Source organism: Callorhinchus milii, unplaced genomic scaffold (genome assembly GCF_018977255.1).
Source record: "Callorhinchus milii isolate IMCB2004 unplaced genomic scaffold, IMCB_Cmil_1.0 Scaffold6, whole genome shotgun sequence".
In the NCBI taxonomy this organism is placed as follows: domain Eukaryota; kingdom Metazoa; phylum Chordata; class Chondrichthyes; order Chimaeriformes; family Callorhinchidae; genus Callorhinchus; species Callorhinchus milii.
In genome coordinates, this window is record NW_024704747.1 from 18701324 (window position 1) to 18728384 (window position 27061).

The window sequence follows — 27061 nt, forward strand, 5'->3', positions numbered from 1 at the left end:
AGCTGTTAAAAAAACATGTGGGATCCTTGGCTTTATAAATAGAGGCATAACGTACAAATGCAAGGAAGTTCTGCTAAACCTTTATAAATCACTGATTAGGTCTCAGCTGGATTATTGTGCCCAGTTCTGGGCACCATATCTTAGAAAGGATATCAAGGCCTTGTAGAAGGTGCAGAGGAGATTTACAGAATGGTACCAGGGATGAAGGACTTTAGTTATTTGAAGAGACAAGAGAAGCTGGAATTGTTTCCTTTGAGAGAAGGTTAAGGGGAGAGCTGATCAAAATTAGGAGAGGTTTTGATAGAATAGAAAGGGAGAAACTGTTTTCATTGGCAGGTGGGTCAGTAACTAGGAGACATAATTTAAAATAATTGGCAAAAGAACTAGAGGGGAGATGAGGAGACATTTTTTTTACACAATGTTTTTTTATGATCTGCAATGCACTGCCTGAAAGGTTGGTGGAAACAGATTCAATAACAACTTTCCAAAGGGAATTAGATAGGTACTTGAAAAGGAAAAAATTGCAAGGATATGAGAAAGAGCGGGGGAATGGGACTGATTACGTAGCTCTTCTAAAGAGTTGGTACAGGCATGATGGGCGGAATGGCCTCTTTGTGTCCTAAAATATTCTATGATTCTATTATAATGGGAGCGGGGGTGGCCATTCATTTATTGAACGTAACCATGAAATCACATGGGGTCAAGTCCTAGGAGGAGATGATGCAGCATAGAGCTGAAGAGGGCACAGTCCTATACACCTTCTGGAAAGCCCTTAGATCCAGCTGTACTGGCAACAATGGTCAGGAAATACACAACTGAACCTGACCAAGCACACTGCTTTTTGAGTCATTCATAGCTCTTGGACTTACTGAAATAGAAACTAGAACTAGGGCCCTACCCCAACCACGTCAATGTGTTTGAGCTACAGTGAAAAATAGTCCAGTCTGAAAACGTCATGTGCTTCTTGATGCGTGAGTAACAAACTTGGACATCTGGCCCCATTCAAAGGGTGATGGAAATATGAGAAACACGTTCTATGTAGTATTTCATCACGTGTGATTGGGACACTCTCACCCTGCCAAGATTGTGGTTCTCCAAACACCTTGAATCAAAAACTCATCGACCCCAACATGGTGGGGAAACTCAGCAGAACAGCCCAGCACAATTCAGTCCTCAGAACTAATTCCCAAGATCATGCACAAGCCTCTTCCTGTGGTTCAGTCTACAGCACGTAAGCTGCATCTTGTATTCCATACACTGGATGTAATCATGACAGTCCTCATAACTTACAAACAAAAGTAATAAAACAGTAAGAACCTTATTAAATCATAAGCGGAGCTGAATGGCACTTCAAACTATTTTTGTCTTTTGGATAAAATGCTCGCTGTTATGTGTGTGTCAATGAATTAAAAAGCTGGATCAAGGTCACGAGCAATGTTTTATTTTATTCTTTATAGAACACTTATTTATAGAACTTTACAGCATTGTCAAATCCCTCTATTAAGCTACAGGCACCAAATAGATTTCATCATTCCAAAATTCTCTTAATTAGGTATTACTTTCCATTTATAAAATTTGTAAAACTGCCATTTACATCCAGAACAAAATTGGGCAATTTTATACATCATTTGAAATGTGTACCACGAGACTTCACTAATGACTGTGCATGACATAGTATTAAGACACTATATGAGATTACTGCAAGACCAACTTCAATTGTTTTAATGGTGCTTTGATTAAAAGCAACATTAGTGGAATAATTCGCTAAAGGAGCATTATAAAGAAAAATCTAAACATTCTCCTGCGTTTGAAATACTAACTTATTGTTAATGTGCCACTAGGTTAATACGATCATTTAAAATGTCAATTTGTAGAAAATCACAAATTATTTTAATGGATGCAATTGATCATTTTACTTCTGAAACTGAATAAATATACCATACATGTATCATTATTTATGAATTGATCAACAGAAGGATACAGTTACTACTCATAATTATTGCTATATGACTTGCTCTGAATTCGTAGAACCATTCGACGTGCATAAAAGTCTCTGTATTCTTCAGGAAGTTCTTCCAATGTTTTCAGGGCTCGGTCTAAAATCTGTATGGCTCTTGAGGCTGCTGTGGGATCCTTATTTCCATACATGTCTGTTTTATCATAGCAATCTGCTGGAAGATGTTTCCAAAATACATTGACTCCCACACTGAATTCTTCAGCGACAGTGTTGTGAAACCACAGTGCTGCGAGGAAAAGAACATTCACAACAATTAAGACACATTTCAATAGGTTGGGATGATTTTTACAAAGTGTTTTTGGAGGACAATTTGCATATTGCAAACGAATGAGCCAATATAAATTGAGACATTTATTTCACAAGTAGTTGTTGATCGTCCACCAGGGTAGACCAATAAATTGATAAATCTTGATTTGGTTACATGACCACAATATTGTGCATTAAACCTGGCTCCCAAATGATATTCAGTGTCCAACATGGAAGCCTGCAGATAGAAAAACTTTTTGCTGGGACGCAGAAAATTCAAAGCAAATTTTTTTTTCAGGAAGTAGGGGGAAGGATAAGCGAAGGCTGTTTTTTTGTGGGGGTGGGGAGTGCAGTATTCATGATATTTCTTGGTTGAGGTTCAGTGCTGTAATGTGATGTGACTTTCAATCAATCTCACCCCCCAGCAGCCCCTGCTGCTTTATTAAAAGCAATGGAGCATCTCGCAGCTACTGAGCCTTTACAGCTGCTTTTATGAGCTTAAAATGTTACTGGAAATGTACTTTCATGGTAATCTTCGAGATGAAGATTCCCTCCAGAAATCCTGTGATGCCAGTCGTGATTAGAACTGACAAAAAAGGACAAATGTTTGCACCACAGTGCTGAGAACTACACTAAGCACTGAATAAATAGATCGGCTTGTACTTCCATTACAATGTGCTGTTGTAACCTTAAAACACACACACCCCTGTTGTATTGTGTAAAGAATATTTCACTACCAGATATTGAATGCCTTATGTTGATGCAAACAATTTTGTAACCTTTCAATGCTGAAGATGTGCGGTACAATTTGATCAATGCATGGAACCACAGTGGAGAATTTAGTGTTCACCAAATAAGTAAAAACTTAAAATTACTTTGGTAAAGAAATGCTACTGTTGCCCTCAAATTCCAGCAATTACCTGGAATGAAAAGCACATCGCCTGGTTCCAGATGACATTCATAACTTTGGGCTTTTGCAAATTCTGGGTACTTGCTCAGGTCAGGATTGTCTATGTCCAGAACTTGAGATTTATCACCTATACAAAGTTGAAGAAAATAATCAGAATGCAAGACAAAAATAAATTACAACAATCCATCAAAGCAAGAGCGATGAGCTGTTCATATCACATTGTGTTTACATACAAATTCACGTATATATCTATACTAATAAAGACAAAATGTTTGTGTGTCTGCCAAGAACACAATAATCGATTAAAGTAGAGACATGATTTATACCTCATCGGAAAGCTCTTGCATGGGGGAGTGTATGGGCATATTTTTTCGGGGATCTCCTATCGTTGAAGTTTGGTAGGTCAGGGTATTAAGGGATATGGGGAGAAAGTGGGAAATTGGAATTGAAAGGATTAATTGAGGTGAATATCAGCCATGATCTAATTAAATGGCAGAACAGGCTCAAAAGGCTGAATGGCCTCCTCCTGTTCCTATGAGCTATATTTAAAAAATGTTTTAATTAAGCCCCAAAATATGAGGTATGCATGATATTCTGCAACAAAGTAGCGACAGAGGAAATCTCTTCTGGAGAGATACATCTATGCCTGTCTGTGCATTTGCCAGTCAATACTGTAATAACCAATTGACATAGAGACATGATTTATATATATATTATATTATTATTATATATGATTTATACTTCATCGGAAAAGTCTTATATAAAGTATAATAATCTAATATAAACTATATTAATACTGAAATCTACATTCCATATGGATCGTTTGGCTGCAAGCATAGCTGCAACGGGTATGGCTAGTATATCATATGCACATATAGGACTGATTCGTGGAGTCCTGTAGCTCAGTGGTTAGAGCACTCGCTTTGCAAGTGAGAGACCTGAGTTCAATTCCAGGCAGAGGGCGAAACCTTGGGCAAGTTTCCTTACTCCACACGCCTAATAATAATCCCTCCAAAACCAAAAACAATAATTAAATTGGTCATTTTCAATCTACGACTGTTTGTGGGACATTGCTGTGCGCAATTGGCTGCCGCGTTCGCCCACAAATATACAGTCAATTCACTTTACAGTGTGTTCTGTGAAGCGCTTTGGGACGTCCTCCCGACGTGAAAAGCGCTATATCAAATGCAAGGATTATTATTATTATTATTATTATTATTATTATTATTACTTCAGCCCTTTTGGTCACTTAAAGGTAAGAGATAATTAAATCAATTAAATCTTGAGAAAACATGTGCCTAGAAAGCAAATGGGTCAACAGTAACATTAAACACTTGGATTTAATTTAACTCCTGCTTCTGTATTAATATTCACCGATCACTTAACAGACACAGCTAATTATCTCACACTATGCCTCCACAATTAGTAATCTTTGTGGCTTTACAAAAAGTTATTTAAATTATGCTTAATAATTTTTACTTGAATAAGATGTAGAACAGTCTCTAATAGGATTTGGTAAGTTACAGTGTAATTGAAAATGTATTCCCCACAAGGAGTCTTTAGGCAGACAAGCGGAGGTGCACTGCACCAATCTACAGGAATTCAGTTCAGATCCCCAGCCCACCACAGAAGGAAATTGTATTGGAACAGGAATCAGGAAGTGTGTCAGCCTGACACGCACCCTCTTACTAATTTTTGGAAATACCCCATTTTCACAACCATCATCTTCCATCATCTCCTGCTATCATCTTTACCTGTTAGATACAAGTAAGGTGCATCCCGAGGGCTGAAAAGCACCACCCGTTTTCTTCCAGTTACCTGGATCAGTAGGTTATCCATAACCTGTGGAGACAAATAATAAAATAATTGTTTGATATAGCCTTATCATATTGAAACATCTCAAGGCGCTTCAGAGATTTCTGTGAAGTATAGTGAGTATCTATTTGGATTTATAGGTGAACTTGGATGTCAAGTTTTGCACAGAAATGCCTCACCAACAGTTATGAGATGAATGACCTTTTTTTTAAAAACAGCACAATTATCTCGGAAGTTTATAAATAAAACACTGCGAAAACTGTTGCTTATTAAAACTTCAATTGCACATCATTGACATCGTATGAAGTCAAATCGATAAGTTAATGGTGCAATTTCACAGAAATTAGCAATCTGGTGCAATCAACAACAACTTGCATTTATATAGCACCCACACATCACAGAGCATCACAGAGAACATCCCCAAAAAATGGGAAAAAAAACAAATTTTCTGAAAACAAGTTGGACATGCTGGGGGAAGAGTGATAACCACAAAAACAATGTTTGACCTTCATAAAGATGCTTTGAATCACAAGCTGTCGGCAATCTTCCCCCAACCCAGTTTCTTCCTGAGCTCAGGCTCCCAGTCAGCTGTGCTTTGACAGTTCTCCCCCAAAGAAAGATGCTGTTTAAATGTAAATTGCTGCTGTTGTGTTCTCTTGTTGGTCATGAGTGGTGAAAGATCTGCCACTCAAAAATGTTCAGAAGCTCCCATGAAACGTTATAGCTCATAGACAAAGAAAAGGAATGGTCCTACACAAGTTAACAAATGTTGTTGCCTGGTTGACACAATTAATATAAATCAAAGTTCTTTACGTTGTCTTAAAATTTAGAATTGCTAATGTCTTTTAAGTAGACTTGCTTAAATCCGATTTCATGGGTGAAAATATGTCAACCGCTAATTACAATTTTTTAAATTCTAAATATAATTGATTCATCAATTTTTTTGTTCAGAGACATTGCAGCTAAAATTATCAGAAGGTCTCTGCAAATCAAAGCTAGTCATATTGAATTATATTGTGTTTTCACCATCACGTCTGGAGCTTACATGAAGAGTTGACGTTTTTATTTGTGCACAATTTTAAAACAATGCAAAAATAATCTTCTCCTGAGCTACCAAGAAGGAATATTAATGAGGAGGACTAGGTTTTGCAATAATTTCTGGAAAATTCAAATTTAATTTGATGGGATGAATGCTTTTCCTTTTCTCACAGTACAATTGATAAAACCATACCCAATACCTTCATCTTGCTCTCTTGCTTGAAACATCAAAGCTTCAATAATGTCACTGTTTTTATGATGTAGTAAAGGGCATTTATTTGCTTTTTACTGAATTTAGTCCACCTCTTGTACCATTCATTAATAATATAAGGGAAGATGAGTGTTAACTCACAAAACTCCCTAGGGAGATGTGTGGCTATGTGACATAATCAGCTGAACGTGATAGATGCAGCAAAGGGCATGATGATTCATTCATCTCTCATTTGTGGTTTCCTAATCTTAACAGCATTATTGAGTTTCTATGATTACAAAAACATTGAAGACAAAATCTAATAAGTATCCCCCAAAATTATATTTAAATTGAATTTCCAAAACTCACCTGGACATAAGCAACACATCATTAAATTGGAGCAGGAAAGAAGGAGATATTTTTTAAAGCAAAACACTTCTCCATTCCACCCCTACCATATGATGTTTTTTATGAAAAGATATCCTGCCTGTTAGAATGTTTTGGGCTGTGTAGCAAGCCAGATGAATGTAGGGTTGGCATGACCAACAATCAGCCAGAAGCCATTAAACATTGGTGATGACTTAATGCTGATCTAGATTGGATATACTTCCTTTAATCAACAGTCACAGACACCCTGCAATTAAAATCTATTCCCGATCATCACTTAAAGTAAGCAAGTAAATGCCACCCTGTTCTATCAGTGCTGTCATTCATTGCTGTTGACCGAGTGGGAATCATATTCATACCAGCGCCCAAGCCTAAGAAGTTTTAGCTTATTTTACCTCTAAAGCTTCACCTTAAGTTTGAGAAAACTCTGGAAATTTTCTATGGAGCAAATGATTGACAGAATTGCATTCATATACTCATTTGTTAACTGTACTAAGAACTTGATGCAGTGAGAATCAACTTTTATATGTGTTTTTTTTAATAGAGTTCTGGAGGAGTGCTTTTCAAACTTTCAAGCAAATTGAGGCATCTGATGTAGTCATGTTACATACATCATAATGTGTCCACAGCTGCAAACCCGGTGAGGTGATTCGAAAAACACTGGAGAAAAACTGATTCTCCTCAAAGAATTCCGGGATTTCAATATCTTCGGCCAGAGATGGGAATTGCTTTTTGATGTCAGCAATATCCTGTTTTAAATTAGTAAAGAAAGAGGTCATCAGCTTTTTCTCTGTGATTCATAATAAAACATTACCAAACACAGCTAATATAAAACAACTTTCAATGCAATGTCACAATAAGATGTGATCGTTAAAGTCGTGCTATTTCCCATCATGTGTTCCCCCTCCTGCTGTTTCTATTCTGTAGGTATAGAACTAGATGCTTAGGAGGCTGTACATTTAGCACAATTAGGGAATGTGACAAGTTCCATTAATGTACATACTATTAAAGTGCACTAAGTTTAATCCAGCCCTTAATGAGTTATACTGAACTTAAAGAGTTCTTCACTTTTACAAACTGCAATTAATTTAAAAATCGTCATTTTACTAAGCTCTTCAGTGTATTAAAATTGAACCAGTGATTGTCAAAGCAGGTCTTAAATAACAAACAGAACCATACATGTGACTGAGGATGATGTGACAGCCTGACAAATCTAATAAAATCATTATCAACTTGTATCACAGTTCAATTCTGTTCATGACATGATTTGATCTGTCTGGGACTGAATTGAAAACCTGAAATGTTGTCATTTTAGATATAAATAGACACATTCATAAAAAACAATTTCCAAGTCAATCATTTACATGTCTCTAAGGATAACAACAACAGGAGAAAATATATTAAATAAAATTACTTTGCTAAATTGCTGATTTCTCTCTGAAAACTATGTTCCAGTCACAACAACTTTGTTGATCTACTGGAATTCATGAAATGGGGAAGTATGTTCTTTTCCCTTGCACAGTGGAAATTTGGAACAATTAAAGCAGTCAATTGTGTGCAGATTCACACTCAAACGAAGAGATGGATTTATCAGGAATATAACTAAGGATAAGGAAATTTAGAGATAATGCAGCATTGTGTGGAATATGATCTGCTGAAACAGAGAAATCTCCTGACTATGAAGGATACATCATAACACAGAATATAAATTTAGACAGATAATCTGTGATTTTGGGTGTGGAAAGTGAAAAGATTAGCAGAACCTTTTGCTGGAGACTAAATAGTTTGGGTTGGGTAGGTCCATGGAAGTGCATTGTATGTGGACTCCCACTTCTTGCTCACTCTTTGCTGCTCCCTTTGTTGAGCACTTTTGGGTGTTCTTTGATACAATGCTGCTGCATAATGCAAGTCGTTATTCTTCATGGAGGACTTGGATTGATAGACAAATTGCCCCTTTATCTTCTACACTTTCAGGAAAAACTGAAATTTTCATCAGATATTATGCAACAAAAAGCATGGTTGTATTATATTTTGCAAAGAAATTCAGAATAAAAGGGCCAATGCATTGTCTTTACTGAAACACTCCGTTCCAAATAAACCTTAACTGTTATAACTTAATTTTCCTTTAATCTTTTTAATGTTGATCATAAAAACGTTCTCAGTGAAAAACTGCTCCTTTAATCCTTTCAGTGGCACAAACCAGCATTTATTTGTTAACAAAATGCTCCCGTGGGCAGCGTAAATCTCTCCACATATGACACGGTGCGGTTTTATTTTATGGTGATCAATAAGATCTTGTGTCTGTGAGTCACTCTGTACATGATATATACAAGAGATGCTTCACAATAAAATTTAAAGAAAGTAGTCAAACAGTAACAGTTAAGCTTCCAATATAATATTATACTGACAAGAACAATCTTGCAATCAAAACATTTATCTTAAGCATGAGGGACTTGTGAAGGACTTTATTTGGCAGGTGGAAAAGAAACATATAAAAGTGCTACTCTTCTCCAGTGACAATTACTTCCTCTTTCTCAAGATTACCATAAAATCAGCCCTTAAATCAGCTGAAACATTTCTAATCTTCCCAACCTAAAAAGGAGTAAATCTAGCTATTGCATTCTGTAAAACATTAAAGCAGGCCAAACTAATTGCTGTTTCAAACACTAGTCTGTTTCAGGTTGAGAAAAGAAAATGGAAACAGACATGTGTTTGATACTTTAGGTCAAAAGATTTTTCTAAAAGGTACTCACATTTCATGTTATGTTATGTTATGTTATGTTATGTAAAACCATAACCTACTATCTCCACTTACAAAGTCACTTCTAAAGCTTTTGGATTCTCTGCTTTCCAATCTCCCTAAGTATATTTTAGAACCTTTGCTCTTCTTAAGGTTCATTTTACTTCAAAAGTCAGCAATTACATTCAGTCTTTGAAATACATTTCAATTGTTTTTAGACTAAATGTTGTGTAATGAAGGAAAGTGGACTGGAGTATAAAGATGAATGCCCCTGTAAATATTTTGTATTTAGACACTATCCTTAAAACAACAAATAAAAGACCTAAACTCTATATTTCTTTACACTGTATTTGAAGCATGCATCTTTTAATAAAAGCAGATAATAATAATAATCCTTGCATTTGATATAGCGCTTTTCACGTCGGGAGGACGTCCCAAAGCGCTTCACAGAACACACTGTAAAGTGAATTGACTGTATATTTGTGGGCAAACGCGGCAGCCAATTGCGCACAGCAATGTCCCACAAACAGTCGTAGATTGAAAATGACCAATTTATTATTGTTTTGGGTTTTTGGAGGGATTATTATTAGGCGTGTGGAGTAAGGAAACTTGCCCAAGGTTTCGCCCTGCCTGGAATTGAACTCAGGTCTCTCGCTTGCAAAGCGAGTGCTCTAACCACTGAGCTACAGATGAATTACTGCTGACTTTTGAACACCTCCCTGATTGTACAGTCTAATTGCTGCATTTAATCTCGATTCAAAGAAATGTGAGTGATCTGCACAATACATATGAATCATTGCAAGCATCTTAACTAACTGCAGTATGAGCCCATTTAATGAGATTTAATCAAAATTATGTAGGTCAACAACACATGAGCATTGATCAGTTGTTCTGCTTAAATTCCCTTGCTAAACCTATGCATGTGGATTGTGATACAAAAGCTTATGTGCCTTACGTGTGATTGCTCAGTCACTCACCCTCCGTGGGTCTTCTCCTAGCGACCGTAGGTAATATTTCTCATCCTAAGTACACAACATCATCACATCAGTCATAAGGGTGCTCAACGCTTGCATCTGTGCGAGTTACAGGAGTCATTAAAGTTTCATGCAGTTAAAGTTATCTCAAAGTTCAGGCAGAAGCTGCTTTACAGTCTTGCACTTTCCATTGCACCTCCCTGCTGAATTATCAAAGCAACATTAGAAAAAGTGGTCATGGACAGAACAAATAGGTGTCAAATAAATTTGCACTGATATGGAACCAGTGGAGTCACAGGTTTATTTTGATTCCAAGAATAATAGAGCACGAAATAACTGTTACATTTAATGTGTGTTTAAATGGATTTTACATCAACAACAACTTGCACTTATATAGCGCCTTCCATGCAGGGAAGCATCTCAGAACGCTTAACAGTGTCAGAGACTGACTCTGAGCCGGGTGTGTAAGGTGGCCGTAAGCACAGTCGAAGAGGAAAAAGGGGAGGGGGGTAAGGTGGAGGGATTGAGGGAAAGTGTTCCAGAGTTTGGGAGCATAGTGGCCTAAAACACGACCTCCGATGGTGAGGCAGAGGATGGGAGGGACAAGCAGGAGGCCGGTGCCAGTCAAGCAGAGACACGGGTGGTGGATTGGGGAGTGAGGAGGTTGGAGAGGTAGGGAAGTGCCAGGGAATGAATGGATTTGTATAGATCCTTTCACATTGGGAGGTTGTCCCAATTAAATTAATTTATTTAATTTAATTAATTTAAGTAGCTGGGGTCAGGGAGGGAGAAGGGAGGGGAGGGGAAGTGGGGGGGGTGACCGATGGCTTGGTCAAAGAGGAGGGTTTTGAGGTGGAACTTGAAGGAGGCTAAGGAGGGGGCGAGGCAGAGTGATTGGGATCAAAAAAAAACTCAGATCCATCAGTCCACTGTGCCTGTTCTTCCATTTTACAAGATCATGGCAGATCTTTCAATCACATTTTCCTGCGGTTCTTCATATCCCTTAATCTTCTTTCTCCCCAAATATCTATCCATAGTAAAACATCATTTAACCTATAAATGCAGCTGATGAGTTATTGTAGTGAACTAACACTTCAAGGACACAGCTTAAAAAAGTTACAGAATTACCTGGGATATGAAGTACTCAGTATGCTGTGTCTCAGCAGCACGCTTGACAAACGTATCAAATGGCAAAGTTCTGGAAACAAGAACTTGTTCAATGAAACAAGATAAAGTATAAAATTAAAAACTATAAACAACTGCAGCAAATCAATGCAATGGCTAAATGTCCCAAATATATTAATGGCATTTATTAACAATACTTATATTCACTGCTTATTTTTGAAAAATTCCAGTAAGGCAGATGAGAACTAGCCAAGGAACTGACATCCTCATTTGAGAATATAGCAATTTGTTTGAACTCCCAGAAAACACAATTAATTTTAAAATTGCCAGGTTTAATAGTTTAGTTTGAATTCCATCAAACTAGTTGGAACACCTAAAACAAAAAGTACAGTAAGTTCAGGTAAAACAAAAAAAGTTGTAAGTAAGTACCTGTAAATAAAGTTTTTATTGATAAAATCCAATTGTGCCACTGGTGATGCATGGATCTTGACCTCTTGACTTCCTCCATGTGTGCTGAGGTAATCCGCTGTCCATTTTGAGATGCATGTGCCGAGGGGAATGTCTTTAAGAACTGCTGGTTTTCTCTGTGGTTTACAAAACAAAAGCTTAAATACTATACTAACAAACCTGCCATGCTCTAGTTTCTCTGCATATAGTAATGCCCTGTGCCTTGGGACATCCTCCTGATGCGAAAAGTGCCATATGTAAGTAAATGTGTACTGTACCTCGTTTGTCCAGGATAGCTCAAAATTATAGGACTATGGATTGCTCCCATTGTAACATATAGCGAACCTTGGATTATGCTTTTCTTTATGCTTCTAAATACCTTAAGCATTCTAACAATATAACAGTTAAAGGTAGAAGTAACCATTGATACATCCAGCCTAACACTGTAATGGTATAAAAGTACAAGGATGTTAATTGTGAAATTCTGCAACAATAAGGAAGAATCCCAGATTTCAGATTATCGATGGCCATTAATAAAATAAATCAGTATAAGTCTAATTTCCTGCATCACTCTTACTGTTTAGATCAGTAGGAACACCCAGGATGAAAGGGAGTAAGAAAAATCAACAAATGCTTCATCAAAAGTGACTGTTCCATCCACTATTCTGTTCCTAGGTGCACATTTCAACATGACCTATGACATCAATAGCTTGAACAATATTGTTCCCCAGCGATTAAAGATGTCAAGAAGAAAATCTTTCTTTAACTAGGTGAATGAAGATTGTCAATCCATAGCAGATTAATAGCAAAACAATAGAGAAATTAACAGATATCCACAATGTTTTTGGTGTTTACAGTTCAAATTAAAGACTTATTATATGTATGTGCTTGATAGCTAAAGCATTATTTTATAATTTTAAATACATTATCCCTGCTGTAACTTGGTTTAGGTGTGGGGTGGAATTTTGCCCAGGATATTGCAAGTGGTTATTTCCCTCCTCGTTGCTAACAAAATTCAATTAGTGAAAATTTTTGTTTTCAGCCATGATTTAAATTTTACAAGTACCTAGAGACACAGCCATAATGATGTTGGTGTAAATACTCTCCAAGGCTTGTGCTCAAAAAAATCAAAAGGTGACCTTTGGTTATTCCTAAATTGGATTATTTGCTTTATAACACAATTTGAAGTCATCTTTCCACAGTTAACTGTCTATATATTCCTCAACCACGGCAAAATGTTTGTGAGCAGACATGTGGCTCGAAGATATTAATGCAGGTTATTTTCTGCAATAATTACAAACCCAAATGACTATTTTTTTCCTCATACTTGTGTATTTGCCTTTCTTTAGATACATTGACAAATACCAGTTATAAGTACAATTAAAAAAGTATGCCAGGAAATATTTTAAAAATCTTAATTTAAGATAAATGTCTCCAATATACAACAGTTCTATCACACGGTAGCATTCTGTAATTGAACTGCACATTAAATAATTCAAAACAGGCTGAACAGACCCCTATAAAAGCAAAGTGGCTTTGACATGGAGACTTTGTTCTAACATGTCTAGGTCAATGAACAAGGTTAACCCCCATCAAAGGTATTGAAACAACAGTGGGTCTGAGCAAAGTGATGTGTATATACTAAGCACAGGATTTTAATACTGAATAATAAAACTATCAACTAAAACTGAATGTAAAGACCGTTAAAATACTTTAAAACAGCCACTATTTATCTTTGCAGCAAGCATTCACTTTCCTGACGTTTCAGGGCTCTTTCCTGAGTAGTGCTAAATGGCATCAGCCATCTCTCTAAAATTATACAGGCTAATGACTTTCATATTTGAACATTCTCCAGCTGAACACGGCTCAATAACAGCAGAATAAACCCGAATATATTAAACCCATCTCTTTGATCCACACACTTGGGAAAGCTGGTTTAAATATTCGCACCTTATCATTTCTTAATATCACCTTTAAGTCAAACTTTATCGAAAATGAACTAAGGATATTACTTTTCCTGAAACTTTTAATTCCAAAATAATTGGCCGTTAAATGTTGACCTAAACTTTCTGCTGTGTGGGTTCCCAATGCCCCTACACAATTTAATTTAACTTTTGCATTCGGAAAAGCCGGATTGTTCACAAGGCAGATTCCAGCATAGTGTCTCATCTCAAAATTGCTTTACACAAAATATCCTGTATTATAAATTAGAAAGGCCAATCCAATGATTAAAAACCCTCGTCCTCACATTTGTTATCGTTCATAAACAATATGAAGACTCCACAAATAAGCACTGCACATACATATTGAATTCAGATCCTATGTCTTGCTTGTGAGGCAAAATATTTTTTCAATATTAATCAACAAGGACAGTACACGATAGACTGACCGAGATGATAACAAGGGTAGGATGATACACTGTAGTTATGACGTAAGGTTTAAAAATTAGGACTGCAGCTAGCAGAGCAGAAATGGATAGGAGGAGATCTAATATATGTTTAAAATTATGGCTGGTTTAAGAGGGTAATAGAAAACGATTATCGGTAGTGAATTGCCAACATGATTCACAACTAGAATTCAATGCTGATTACTAGATTCATAAAAATGGTTAAAAGCTTTTCTTATATTAAAGATATAAAAGTAGGAAATGAAATTAAGAGTAGGTAACTCCACTTGGGGTGTCTAGCACAGCACAGGCATGATGGGCCAAATAGATTTGAAATGGCTCCATGACTGCAAGGGTCCCAGGAACACATCTAAAGGCACCAGGAATACATCTGTCAAACAGATTAGATGCATTGATTGGTAATCTGCACCCTGCAACAATGAATAAAGTTTACTCAAAATAAATTTATTGCAGAGATCCCAATCAAGTTATGGTTCCCCATCAAGTTAGTTCTGAACCCTGGCTAGATAGCAGTGTGTGGCCCAGTTGCTCACCCACAGGGAGAAAAGGTGCAAGCAAAGGGATAGTTACCTAGTCTTCTTTTATATAAATCTTACAAAGAAATGAAAATGTTACAAAGTGCATTGTACAATTTTTAAAAAAAAATACTTTTGTTTGTCTTTTTGCCTGGGACACCCTTCTGATGTGAAAGCCACTGTACAAATGTAATTTGCTGTTGTTGTTGAAACAATAACACTAATATTCTACACCACATCAAAAGATTCTGAGCACCCTCTGCTGGTATAACTAATTGTTGCATTGCATGTCACACAGCAGTAAATCCATTAAAGCTCTGCTGATAAATTTTGTCCAAACGCTATGGTACTGCCATAGTAAAATACTTTTGTATGCAGAGACACAACTACTGTCACGATTGTGTCACAGATCACACCTGAGATTACAAGCGTGTTCAATTGCATAAAAGCCTATGATTAAATCCCCTCTGTTTACATCACTACTTTTCTGTTTACCTCGTGTTTTTCTTTTCTATTCTTTTCAACTTGTTGCTGGTCAACAATTTGGACATTGGCCCTTAATCTATATTTCTCTCTCAATTAGAAAAAAAATCACATTCTGTGTATGCTGCAGTTGATGTACTGTTGTGCCTGTTTTTTAGTATCAATATCACCGCATCCAATATGCTGGTGTTACAGATTTGGAGGCAGATTCTTTTAAATTGACTACAGATGGCTTCATATGTATTTTAACACTAATCTAAGTATCAGTATCAACTAAAACCAAGATATCACATTCAGATTATGTAACATATTTCACAAAATCCTCAGGTTTCCCTTTTCAAACTCTGGTTTCTATGTACCCACAAATTCACAAACCACTTTACAGAATATCCAGTGATGTCTCGATGACATGATAAGGCACTGTATCAAATGCACATATTATTATTACCTCAAAGAGAATCATTTTGTAATTTTTGTTGGAAAATAGAAGCAAATATGAGGTACGACTTTTTTTATTTTGTGAATGTTGAACGCAAATAATAATAATTTGATGTAGCGCCTTATCACACCATTGAGACATCTCAAAACGCTTCACAGGATACACTGTAAAGTGTAGTGTCTGTGCTTTGCGAACGAAACGAGGCAGCCAATTGCGCACAGCAGTGTCCCACAAACAGTTGTGGATTGAAGTGACCAATTTTTTTAAAGGAATTATTATTACCCCTGGAAAAGCGATCTGCCAATTAATTAACAAGTGGATTCTTATTTACTACGAGGTAAACAGAGGCGTGTGTGTGGAGTAGGGAAACTTGCCCAACGTTTTGTCCTGCCAAAATAAATACGATATACAGTTTAATATCAGTTTCTCAAGTCTGTGAGCCACTGCCACCCCCGCATGTCAGCCCCCAGCCCCAGGAGTGGTTTAAAGGCTGTGAATCAATGCTGTGCTCTCTAACCAGCAGTGAGACTCGCTGTGTGTAAGCTCTCCTCTCTTACCACAAAATATACAGTCAATCCACGTTGTACGTAGAGTATATCCTGTGAAGCTCGTTGGAGTCCCGTTTCGTTATATGTGAGAGCACTCGCCTCGCAGGCGAGAGGCCCTGGGTTCGATTCCCAGGCGGGCGAAGCCTTTGTGGAGTCCTGTAGCTCAGTGGTTAGAGCACTCGCTTTGCAAGCGAGAGACCTGAGTTCAATTCCAGGAAGGGCGAAACCTTGGGCAAGTTTCCTTACTCCACACGCCTAATAATAATCCCTCCAAAACCAAAACCAATAATAAATTGGTCATTTTCAATCTACGACTGTCTGTGGGACATTGCTGTGCGCAATTGGCTGCCGCGTTCGCCCACAAATATACAGTCAATTCACTTTACAGTGTGTTCTGTGAAGCGCTTTGGGACGTCCTCCCGACGTGAAAAGCGCTATATCAAATGCAAAGATTATTATTATTATTATTGTTAGGCAGGTTTCCTTACTCCTGTTCCTCACGCCTGTTTATCCAGCAATAAGTAGGAACCCAGTTGGCGGTTGGCGGATCGCTTTCTAGGGGGGAGGGGGGGGGTAACAATCTACTCAAAAAACAAAAATGTAGTCAATAATTCACGTCTGTTTGGGGTGGGGGGCACTGCTGGGCACGACCGGCTGCCGCGCTTCACCCACAAAATCCGCAGTCAATTCACTCGGCGGTATATTCCGTGGGGCGCTTCGAGACGTCTCAACCGCCACAACTTGCCGGGCCTCGCGCCCTCCTCCTGCGCTGCGCTGCGTAAATCCCTATGAACTTGTGTTCACGCGGCCGCCCCTTGGTCTCCACGACGTGATCAGGGGTTTTAGTTACATCGAAATACAAGGATTATTATTATGATTATCATATTAATTGTTATTATTTTTATTCCCAGTGGGACAGACGCGCTGTGAGGGGAAGCTGTAGGTGGAGGTGGAGTCCTGTAGTTCAGTGGTTAGAGCACTCGCTTTGCAAGTGAGAGACCTGAGTTCAATCCCAGGCAGAGGGTGAAACCTTGGGCAAGTTTCCTTACTCCACACAGAGCCTAATAATAGTCCCTCCAAAACCAAAAACAATAATAAATTGGTCATTTTCAATCTACGACTGTTTGTGGGACATTGCTGTGCGCAATTGGCTGCCGCGTTCGCCCACAAATATACAGTCAATTCACTTTACAGTGTGTTCTGTGAAGCGCTTTGGGACGTCCTCCCGACGTGAAAAGCGCTATATCAAATGCGAGGATTATTATTATTATTATTATGAAGCTGTGTAGGTGCAGCGGCATGTGGGTGTGTGGTGGTGAGGGCGGTGATGGGGTCTCTCTCCTCTCTTACCAGCGGGGAGACTCGCTGTAAGAAGTCGCTGCTGCCGCTAACCCCGCGGTGCTCGGCCACGCGCCGCCTCATCCTCGCGCTCATCACCAACGGCCGCCCAACGGTCGCCAGGACGTGGGGGGGGAGGGGGGGTGGGCGGGGCAGGGCCGGGGGGGGGGGGGCGGGTCACGCGGTACCCGGTACCCGGATGCCGCCCCTCTGACCAATCAGTTGCGGCGCGAGGGCAGCCGAGGGTCAGGGGTCAGCGGCAAGATGGCGCTGCCCACCAGGAGCTGTCAGCTCGGCTTCTTCACCGTCTCCGCGGCGCACAGAACCCGCCTGACCGCCTCCGCGGTCGGCCGGGCGCTCCGGCCGTGCCCGCAGGCCCTCTCCCCCCGGCCGCGGCCGACCTGGCTCCCCGCTTTGACGCCGCGCTCCCGGGGGAGAGCTTACAGCACCGAGCGCAGCCCTCATCAGCGCGGGCCGAAGAAGGTGGTGGTCGTGGGCATCCCCAACCCCTTCATCTGGGCCAGGACCAAAATGTACTTCTTCCTGATTCGATCCTATTTCGATCACGAGTTTAACTTCGACGAATTCGCTGATGGCGCTAAACAGGTGGATAATATTTCGTCGATATCAAGATCCTCACCCTTGTATTCAAGTCCCTGCACTCCTCTGCAACCCCCCCCCCCTCACCCCCCGACCACCCACCTCACTGACCTCCTCTCTCCTCAAAACAGTACCCGTTGCCTTCGTTCCTCCGGGTCTGGCCTCGTCCGAGTCCCCCGAGTCCTCCGCTCCACCCTCGACGGCTGTGCCTTCAACCACTACACTCCGAGGCTCTGGAACTGCCCTCCTCACTCCCTTCGTCTCGTCCCCTCCCTTCCCATTTTCAGGTCTCTGCTGAAGACCTTTCTTTTCTACCGCGCCTTTGGTCACCTTCCTCCCCCTCCCCCCGGCTCGGCTCCGGGATCCGTTACTGTAAAGAGCTCTGAGACGCCACCCGGTGTGGAGGGCACTATATAAATCCAAGTTGTTGTTGTTGTTGTAATAACCCTTGCATTTGATACAGCGTCTTATCACATGGTTGAGACGTCTCAAAGCGCTGCACAGAATATATTGCAAGGGGATTGACTTGTTTGACTTGGTTTATTTTGTGGGCGAAACGCAGCAGCTAATTGCGCACAGCAGTGTCCCACAAAATATTGTGAATATTTTTGGAGAGATTATTACCCACAGAAAAAGATCCACCAATGGAGTAAAAACCCGGTTCCTACTTACTCCTAGATAAACAGACCGGAAAGTGGAGTAGGAAACTTGTCTAAGGTTTTGCCGTGTCCGGGAATCAAACCTGCATCCTCTCGCTTACAAGGCGAGCACACTAATCACTTTAATACAAAACCATTTAATACAGAACCAAGACGTGAAAGCAAAAGAAAAGTTAACATTTAAACTATTTAACTTTCTCTGAGTATGTACAGAATGAGTGAATGTGGAGGGAAACACATGTTTCCATAGGCTGGGTCCAAATCTGAATAAAACAAAATCTCCACGTTGTAGTGATGATAATGATAAGTTATAATAAGTAATGCAAAATTTCTTGTGCCGTGAAGGTGTTATGGTTAACCAATCTCAGGTTCAGTAAAATGGCCAGAACGTTTCTTTGTTGGGGTCGATAGAAATAGGATTTCTTTTTGTTTAAAGATTCAAAGGTTTTAAATTCCTTTTCTTTTCTATCTTGGGCGAGTTATTTATTAATTTTACACAGAATAACTATCATCAATGTTTTTTGAATTGGCTGAAGTCCATTGGATTCATTTCACTATCACAACACAGACATCTGTTTTCAATCGGAATAAATTAAAGTGGTATTTCCTGAGTTTACTCACGAATGTCTCTCTGTCCCACTTACAAGTAAGAGTTTATATGCTGGAAAATTGCTGTTTTACTTTGTAATGTCTCATATGAATATTTTTTGAGTAGTATTTTTCTCCTGTACCTACATCAAAGAGTTATTCATATCTTTTTCTGGAAGTAAAGTATTGTCACCTGAAGCCTCACTGAAGCTTTGTAGTGAGAGATACACTTGAAAGTGCTAGCATACTATATCATGTACTTAAAGTGTTTGAAAGAACTCTGTTTCTACCTAAAGCAAGTAGTTGTTACCATAAAATCCTTAAAGTTCCTTAAATACACTTTTCTCCATCCAAAAAANTGCCTACTGAATCCCGGCTGGTTGAGAGGTGATATACAGTTAAACTTAAAGCAGTGCAAATAAGTTTGGTTTCTTAATTTTTGTGATCTAATTGGAAACTGTTTAGGCATCATTTTTTGCCAAGTAAAACATTGTATAACTTTATAATTTTCTTCCTTAGGCCTTTGCACAGGTGTCAAAACTCCTGTCACAGTGCAACTTTAATGAATTGAAAGGCCTTGTATCAATTGAGGTAATGTACAATCAAAGCATAGTTTGCAAAATATGTTTGTGCTTTGATTGCTAAAGAAATCTCCTGAGCATATTTGCTTTTTTCACTGGTACAAACATTTCTTATAGCCTCTTGTGTACAAGTTAACCCTTAAATTATTCTCACAGCATAAGTACTTTGGTGAGGTGACCCCTCTTGCTATATTAACTCATAAATGTTATAACATCTGTTTAATGGTAAATATTAATTAGATCATTAAGCCCAACTTTTAAGAAGCCCTTTTTATAGGATTTACAGTGCCTAACTATATAATTCATATTTCCTTCATTTGTTTCTTTGGGGCAGCTGTTCTGATGGTAATCCAGTAGCTATATCAATATGTACAGTATTGTCATTTCTTTTTTGCACAGGCATTAGAAGAATTAGAGGGAAAATGTTCAGCATTGCCTATTGAGCGCAGAAAAGCCTTAGCTGCTGACATGGAGGAAATTATGTATAGCACACCTGGAGACGTTGGGATTTATTACGATAACCAGGGTTCGTTTCTTTTTATGCTTCTTAGCTATGTCTGCATTTTTTTGTATATAATTGTATAATAAAATAATACATGCTCTTGATATAGTGTCTTTTGGGAGGTCTCAAATCACTTCAAAGGATTTTACTATGAAGTGTAGTGACTACGTACTTTGTAAGCGAATGTGGGAGTCAATAATTTTGAATAATGTTATGGGTCTTTAACGTCCATCTGAACAGGCGTACGTGATCTCGGTTTAATGTTTCATCTGAAGCATGGCACCTTCAGCAATGTAGCACACCTCAGCACTGTATTGGCATTTCATCCTTGACTTGTGAGTTGAAAGTCCTGACATGGAGCTTGAACCTGCAACCTTCTGACTCAAGAAGCGTGAGTGCTACCAACTGAGCCAGGCTGATACCAAACAATTAGATTATATCATAATTTATATTCCCAGATACTGTACAGCTAAGGATGAAAAGGAGTGGAATCCTGAAATTATTACACTATCATGGAGCCATGGGATGCCGTGTTCCTTCAGATGCTATATTGCTGTTAATCTAAGACTAAGTGGACTAAGTGACCAAATTATTATTTTTTTTGACGGGATTATTACCCCCAGAAAAGCGATCTGCCAATTGACTAACAACTGGGTTCCTACCTACTACTTGGTGAACAGAGGCGTGTGGAATAAGGAAACTTGCCTAACATTTCACCCTGCCAAGAATCGAGCCCAGGTCCTCCGCTTGCGAGGCGAATGCTCTAACCACTAAGCTACAGGATTCCAATGACATCGTGAAATTGATATTGTGCTCTTCACAGAAGTCGCATCTCAGAGCACTTAATAAAATTATCTGCTGGACAGCCCAGAAAGTGCAACTGGCACTGGTATCCTGCTGAAGTTTTGTTTCTATTGCTGATCACAAGACTGAAAGCACAAATTGTACAGAGTTGAACTGCTTTTAATTGACTTTGCCACACAGATACACAACAATCACCTCATGGGCTACTAGGTGCCAACTGTTTATGCTGAAGATAGTGAGAAAAGGGAAATTGGTCAGAAAATGGTTATTTTTACTGTGACCACCAGATGGAATCATGAGGCTTGGTATGCAGTTAGATTGTGTTGATCATTAAATATTGATTTCTTTTTAATAGGTAGAAAGTTTGTCCACATCCTAATGCGCTATTGGTATCTTTCCAACGTGGACCTGCCCAGTGAGACCCCTGAGGGAACTAAAATGTTTCAAGTCGTCTTTGGTGATGAAAACAGCAAAGACAGCAAATGTCTTCTCACAGCAAATTATGAGTAAGTTTTCCGTCTGCATTCATTTTGTTGCTAGGTTAGAAGTTGTTATGGGGCATGTGCGGTTTATTATTGCTTTTGATTGGTAAATGTCAAAAGTACAGAAGCACAAACAATACAGAGCTGTTAAAAGACTTTAGAGACTTATTAAATTGAATCGCCAGACAGATGCAAATTCAGATCTGAAGCATTGAGATATAGTCAGGTTGAGAAACTCACAAGCTTCTGATGTTCTGATGTTGAGCAATTGACTCAAAACTAGAGCTGAAAGTACTGAAACACAGAACTATTTGCCATTTTAACAGGTTTCTTGAAAGTGCAATTATTCCAGTGTCAGCTGGAGCTGTTAATAAAATACTGTTCGGTGGAGAAAAGTGGAAGGCTAGAAAAGAGTTTAGCAGCAGAGAATGGATGGTCACCAGTGTAATTCTATGCTTTACATTATTAGATTTTAACTGGGCAGTATTACTAAAGGCAGAATGGACTTAGCAAGAAAATTGTTAAGATGAGAATTTCAAAAGAATCTGCACATGAAATAAGTAATCTGCATACGTTTACACCTCTGGCAATTTGATCAATTATTCAACCATCCCATGTGAGCAAAATTGGTTTTCTATAAGTGATTTATTTCTCAGTGTATAATGCTGTTTTCAAGTTTAAATGTGGTAGTATGATGACTTATTTAGTGTGCTGAGCAACATGAACCTGATGATCTTACAACATTCTTTGCTGTACTCAGGAATAATATATTTGATGTTAAGAAACTAAGATGGATAGAGGAGCATAGAGATCTGGCGATTCAGTTCAATAAATCTCTAAAATTAACAACATAGGTGGATAAGGCCCCACAGAATGCAAATGGATTCCTGGGCTTTAATGACCAGAGGAATAGAATCCAAAAGCAAGCATGTAATGTTATTTTTGTATGAAACCTTGGTTGAACCACATTTGGGGTACTATGTACAGTTCTGGTTCATGCTATAAATTTATTCTGGCAATGGATAGAGGGCGGCATAGATTCATTCGGATGTTATCAGGAATGAGCAGATACAACTATCAGGAAAGATTGGACAGGTTAGAGGATTTTTTTTTCCTGGAGATGAGATGATATTGAAGTTTAACATAATGAAGAGGCGTGGTAAGGTGAACATAGATGTGTTTTCACTTGTCAGTGAGCCCTAAGAAGGGCCATACAGAATTTAGCAAGAATGTCTTTTCACAGAGGGTGATGAGAACATAGAACATGCCAGAAGCTATGATTGAGGCAGAAAGCATCAATGTATTTAAGAGGAAACGTAATGATTACATACCCTTGAAAAAAATTATAATTATTTGGTCACTCAATCCACGACTGTTTTCTGGGACACTGCTGTGCACAATTGGCTGTTGCGTTTTGCCCATAAAATGTACAGTCAATTCACTAAATATATTCTGCGAATTGCTTTAAGATGTCTCGAAGACGTGATAAGGCGCTATATCAAACGCAAGGATTATTATTTATTATTTGTAAATTATTATTTACAAAATATTCATGTAGAGGAACTATTTGGGATTGGGCTGAATCTTTCCATTGCCTTTATAAATGTAACTAACGTTGCTTCTCTGTGCTCCAGATTTCGACGGGAGTTTACACAAGGTGTGGAGCCTAACTGGACCATCACACGAATCCAGCATTTTAAATTATTGGAGTAATTGTGCTGACAATTTTACCAGAAGGATGCTTCTGTGTACTTCAAAGCAATGAGAATGACTGCCCTTTGACTTAGGGAGGTTATTGCATTTTTTTAAAGTAAGGAATTACCCTGTAGAGATTCAAGTAAAAGTCATACAGAATGCTGATCATCCATTGATTAGCACACTTTAGCTTGTGAAATGTTGTGGCGTGCAGACCAGGATTTCCTCAAATGAAAATGTAAAAGCTTGTCCAGGTATTTTCATTGTACGTGAATTGGGCCTTTATGAAATGTTTTTTTAAATAAAACTATTGGGTTTTTATTTACTTAAATGTTCTCGGGTAGCACATAAGCTGTCGACATTTTCCACCTTGGGTTGAGTTCTGTGCGGATGAATTTGAGTAAGACCAGCCCACTAGGGCTTGCAGAATGAAAGTGGTTTCTATAAAATACATTCAGAAGAGAATTATAGCAAAATACAACATATTAAAATGTATGTGATTAGGGAGGAGGAATGCAGAAACACTTAACTTTTAGAATAGAATCCATATAAAATGTACAGTATAAAGCAAGTTAATGAATTGTATCCAAGGAAACCAAATACTGTAATCTTTAATATTATAACTAATACAATCCATGTCTGTTAACAATAACCTGTTTCTCATAAAATACTATTTGACAATTAAAAAAACCCTGAATTTTTAGTTTTTACAAGCCTGTGCAAACTTTATGGGAAGATTCTCTGGAAATATGAATGATTTTTACTGATGCATTTCCTGGTTGTAAGTTAGTAAATCGTAGAAATGATTTGTGCTGCATATTCAGATGTGGCCTATGCAAAGTGCGGAATAGGCCTGGTAACCTCTCGAAAACGGCATAGTCTCTGATGTGCAATGGGAAGACTGTTCACAGATTTGAGTAAATATAGTTATTCACTGTGAGTTGAACTTATCCTGGGTTCCTTATTTGGGTAACACCTGTGTCACCTATTGGTTTCACCGCCTAGTTTTGTAGATTACTAATTTCCGTTGTTAGGTTTTGAAACACAGAAACCACTATAAATTCCCTCTGGTGCAGTATGGCTTGAAGGTTGATATGAAAAGCTGAGGGTCAGTGCTGAGTTGCTTTATGCCCCATGTAGTGGGAGCTGAAGCAGGGTGCATGTGGCTTCTGACTGGTTAAATATACAAACCATCCCATCCCCCTTTGCATTCACTATAATATAGAATTCCTATTACTTCCGTTGGGAGCATCACAGCGAGGGAAGGGATTAATGTCCTTGATAAGCAACGACAATTTTATGATAGATCTCTTGATAATCTAATTCCCCTTTGTACACTTTGAAGATAATAATACTCATAATTTTGACTCGTTTTATAAACGTGTAAAAGACTGTGTGCTTCGATATTAGTAATTTCAAAATAAAAAGTACGTCCTATTGTCTGATAGTGTGCATGTAATGGATGATTATGTCAAATTGAGGAATAAAACATGATTTCAAGTAACTCCAGTATTTGAGTTTCCATCCTCCACCCTTCCATCCTTTTTGATGTATCACAACATTGGTTACTCCAGACAGAAGCAGTCGTGCAAATTCATTCCTTTGTGAGTGGAACAGTTCTGCCAGCAGAGGTCATCAGGATCTGTTCTGTGCACTTCTTGCCTCACCGATCAATGAGAATTATAATATAGGAATGACATTCAGAATGCTAGCTGGACTGTTATAGATCCTTATTACAGACTGGAGCTGGGTGCTGAGATTATTTTTTTATACTATTCAAATGCCAAATTCACACCTAAATATCTTCAGAACTACTGTATAAAAAAAAATTCCTCTATCATAACAGGAGACCTGTAGATTAGGCTATCCTTGCCATAATAGACATGTATTCTAGGCTTATTATGGCATTAGGCTTACCCTTAAAATAATACCAACTTTTTGTCACTTCCTGTTGCTTGTCATTCTTAATACAGTTGAAACCTAATAAATACAGGAGTATTTTGCCAGGAAATGTTCACATGAGCCAGAATTGTATGGAATAAAAAAAATCCAAGCCCATTTAATCATTCAGTCTATATGCTGAGCTTTCTTTCAGTGGTTTCATCACTTTGGCTTGAACGGATTTCTAAAACTTCCTGCAAATTTCTGCACTGCACATAATATAGTAGAGCCATTGGCCTATGAATGGCTATTTATACTGTGGCCAAGGTATAATCACCTGAATCAACTTCCTAGCAAATACCTTCAAGCAGCAACCTGGTGTTTATGCACCTTGCTAACAGCTTTGCATTGACTGGATGTTAGTGAATGATTGCTAACCACACTCAGTCTTTTCCTTCTCCACCTTTGCTGATGCACATCCATTTATTGAGTTTATTTTCCACGTTTCTTTTCAAATCGCACTACCTTATATATTTATCCTCATGAGTTCAATAGCATTGATTCACTAATGAACAGATTTTCCTTCAGATAATTACATCAACAGCGCATTCAGCACATTAAGCCTGCACCATCATTTTAGTAGATCATAACACCTCTTTATCTTTCTTATGTTTTTCCCCTTAATGTCATTCCTCTGCCTTTATTCCGAATTCCTTAATACTTTTACTTCCTCTATATCGTCCTCTTAAAGGAATTGTAATGAGCATATTTAAAGAGGGCACTAAATGTAATTCGGAAGTGTGTGATCATAATAAAGTCTATTACTTTATATGTGGCTTTACTGTTGAAAACCAGCATTGAATGAAGAAATCTGAAGAAGACGCTGTTTTAAATGCTATTAAAGGATTCAATGCACATACAGTCTTTTTTGTGGCATGAAAGAAAAATATGAGCAGCGGAAATTCTTTCTTGGTATTCACAAGGTCATGCCACAGCTCAATGTATCACACACTCTACCTGTATCTGTACTCATTGGTCAGTATCTAGTTTCATTCAAACTGCACAAATAGTCTCTGTTTAATGGGACAAAAGCTTCATTCATTGCAAAACTCTGAGGAATTTCATTAGTTGGAGAAGGTTCTTGATACAGCTTTTGTTGAACCTTGCTAAAGGACATGCCACATTGAGTGTGCTCACTGCTTAGAAGGCAGATTTGTGTAAATATTGTTCTATTTGGGTTTTGCCATTAAAAGTAAAGCAAGTTTTCGGGTGACATGGTGCATGGGTGCTCTGACACACTGAGCCATGGGGATGGGGACAGGGCACAAAGGATGCTTAGTGAATTCCTTATCTAGGTTGCAGACTTCTGCAGCGCAACCCTGCCTTATAGTATAAGGTTCTATAAATCTGGTCATTGCATTGTAAAACAGTAGTTCTCTAGTTTGTGCAGTTAGTTACATGGTTGACTTTTGTCCAAACACTTAAGTAACTGGAAATTATGGATTTGAAGTATTTACAGTGCTGATTCCCTTCGGGCAAGAATTGGAAGCCATAAATCATAAACAAATGCTGCTGTGTGGTATCAAAGTAAGATCCATTCTAGTACTATTTTATTTCTGTCATGAATATAAGTATGGTGAAAATGCATTT

General features: G+C 38.4%; 2 protein-coding genes across 4 annotated transcripts; one reads left to right on the forward strand and one right to left on the reverse strand.

Annotated features, from left to right (window-relative positions):
* Positions 1–1433: 1433 nt before the first annotated feature.
* tyw5 (tRNA-yW synthesizing protein 5) lies at positions 1434–17734 on the reverse strand. Of its 2 annotated transcripts, XM_042336338.1 has the most exons (8): positions 17632–17734; positions 11872–12026; positions 11446–11515; positions 10321–10365; positions 7215–7352; positions 4928–5015; positions 3184–3300; positions 1434–2243 (listed from the first exon to the last, which is right to left on the reverse strand). In XM_042336338.1, exons 1-8 carry the CDS (start codon positions 17713–17715, stop codon positions 1987–1989), a joined length of 954 nt encoding a protein of 317 aa, XP_042192272.1. In that variant the 5' UTR covers positions 17716–17734; the 3' UTR covers positions 1434–1986. The 2 variants fall into 2 exon arrangements, with proteins under 2 accessions (XP_042192272.1, XP_042192273.1); XM_042336339.1 differs by lacking the exon at positions 17632–17734 and having other exon boundaries at positions 11446–11528; positions 11872–12019.
* A 134-nt stretch (positions 17735–17868) lies between these two features.
* On the forward strand, positions 17869–25034 carry maip1 (matrix AAA peptidase interacting protein 1). 2 transcript variants are annotated; one of them, XM_042336570.1, is made up of 5 exons: positions 17869–18225; positions 19986–20057; positions 20447–20573; positions 21709–21859; positions 23470–25034. In XM_042336570.1, the coding sequence occupies exons 1-5, from the start codon at positions 17884–17886 to the stop codon at positions 23546–23548; spliced, it is 771 nt and encodes a 256-aa protein (XP_042192504.1). In that variant the 5' UTR covers positions 17869–17883; the 3' UTR covers positions 23549–25034. The 2 variants fall into 2 exon arrangements, with proteins under 2 accessions (XP_042192504.1, XP_042192505.1); XM_042336571.1 differs by lacking the exon at positions 19986–20057.
* Positions 25035–27061: the final 2027 nt, after the last annotated feature.

Coding starts and splice junctions, on each gene's coding strand:
- tyw5 (XM_042336338.1), bottom strand. CDS start 17,715: ATGAGCGCGAGGATGAGGCGGCGCGTGGCCGAGCACCGCGGGGTTAGC. Junction 10,366..11,445: donor CTGAGTACTTCATATCCCAG/GTAATTCTGTAA, acceptor TTGTGTACTTAG/GATGAGAAATATTACCTACG. Junction 2,244..3,183: donor CGATGTGCTTTTCATTCCAG/GTAATTGCTGGA, acceptor TTTTCCTCGCAG/CACTGTGGTTTCACAACACT.
- maip1 (XM_042336570.1), top strand. CDS start 17,884: ATGGCGCTGCCCACCAGGAGCTGTCAGCTCGGCTTCTTCACCGTCTCC. Junction 20,574..21,708: donor GATTTATTACGATAACCAGG/GTTCGTTTCTTT, acceptor TCTTTTTAATAG/GTAGAAAGTTTGTCCACATC. Junction 21,860..23,469: donor CTTCTCACAGCAAATTATGA/GTAAGTTTTCCG, acceptor TCTGTGCTCCAG/ATTTCGACGGGAGTTTACAC.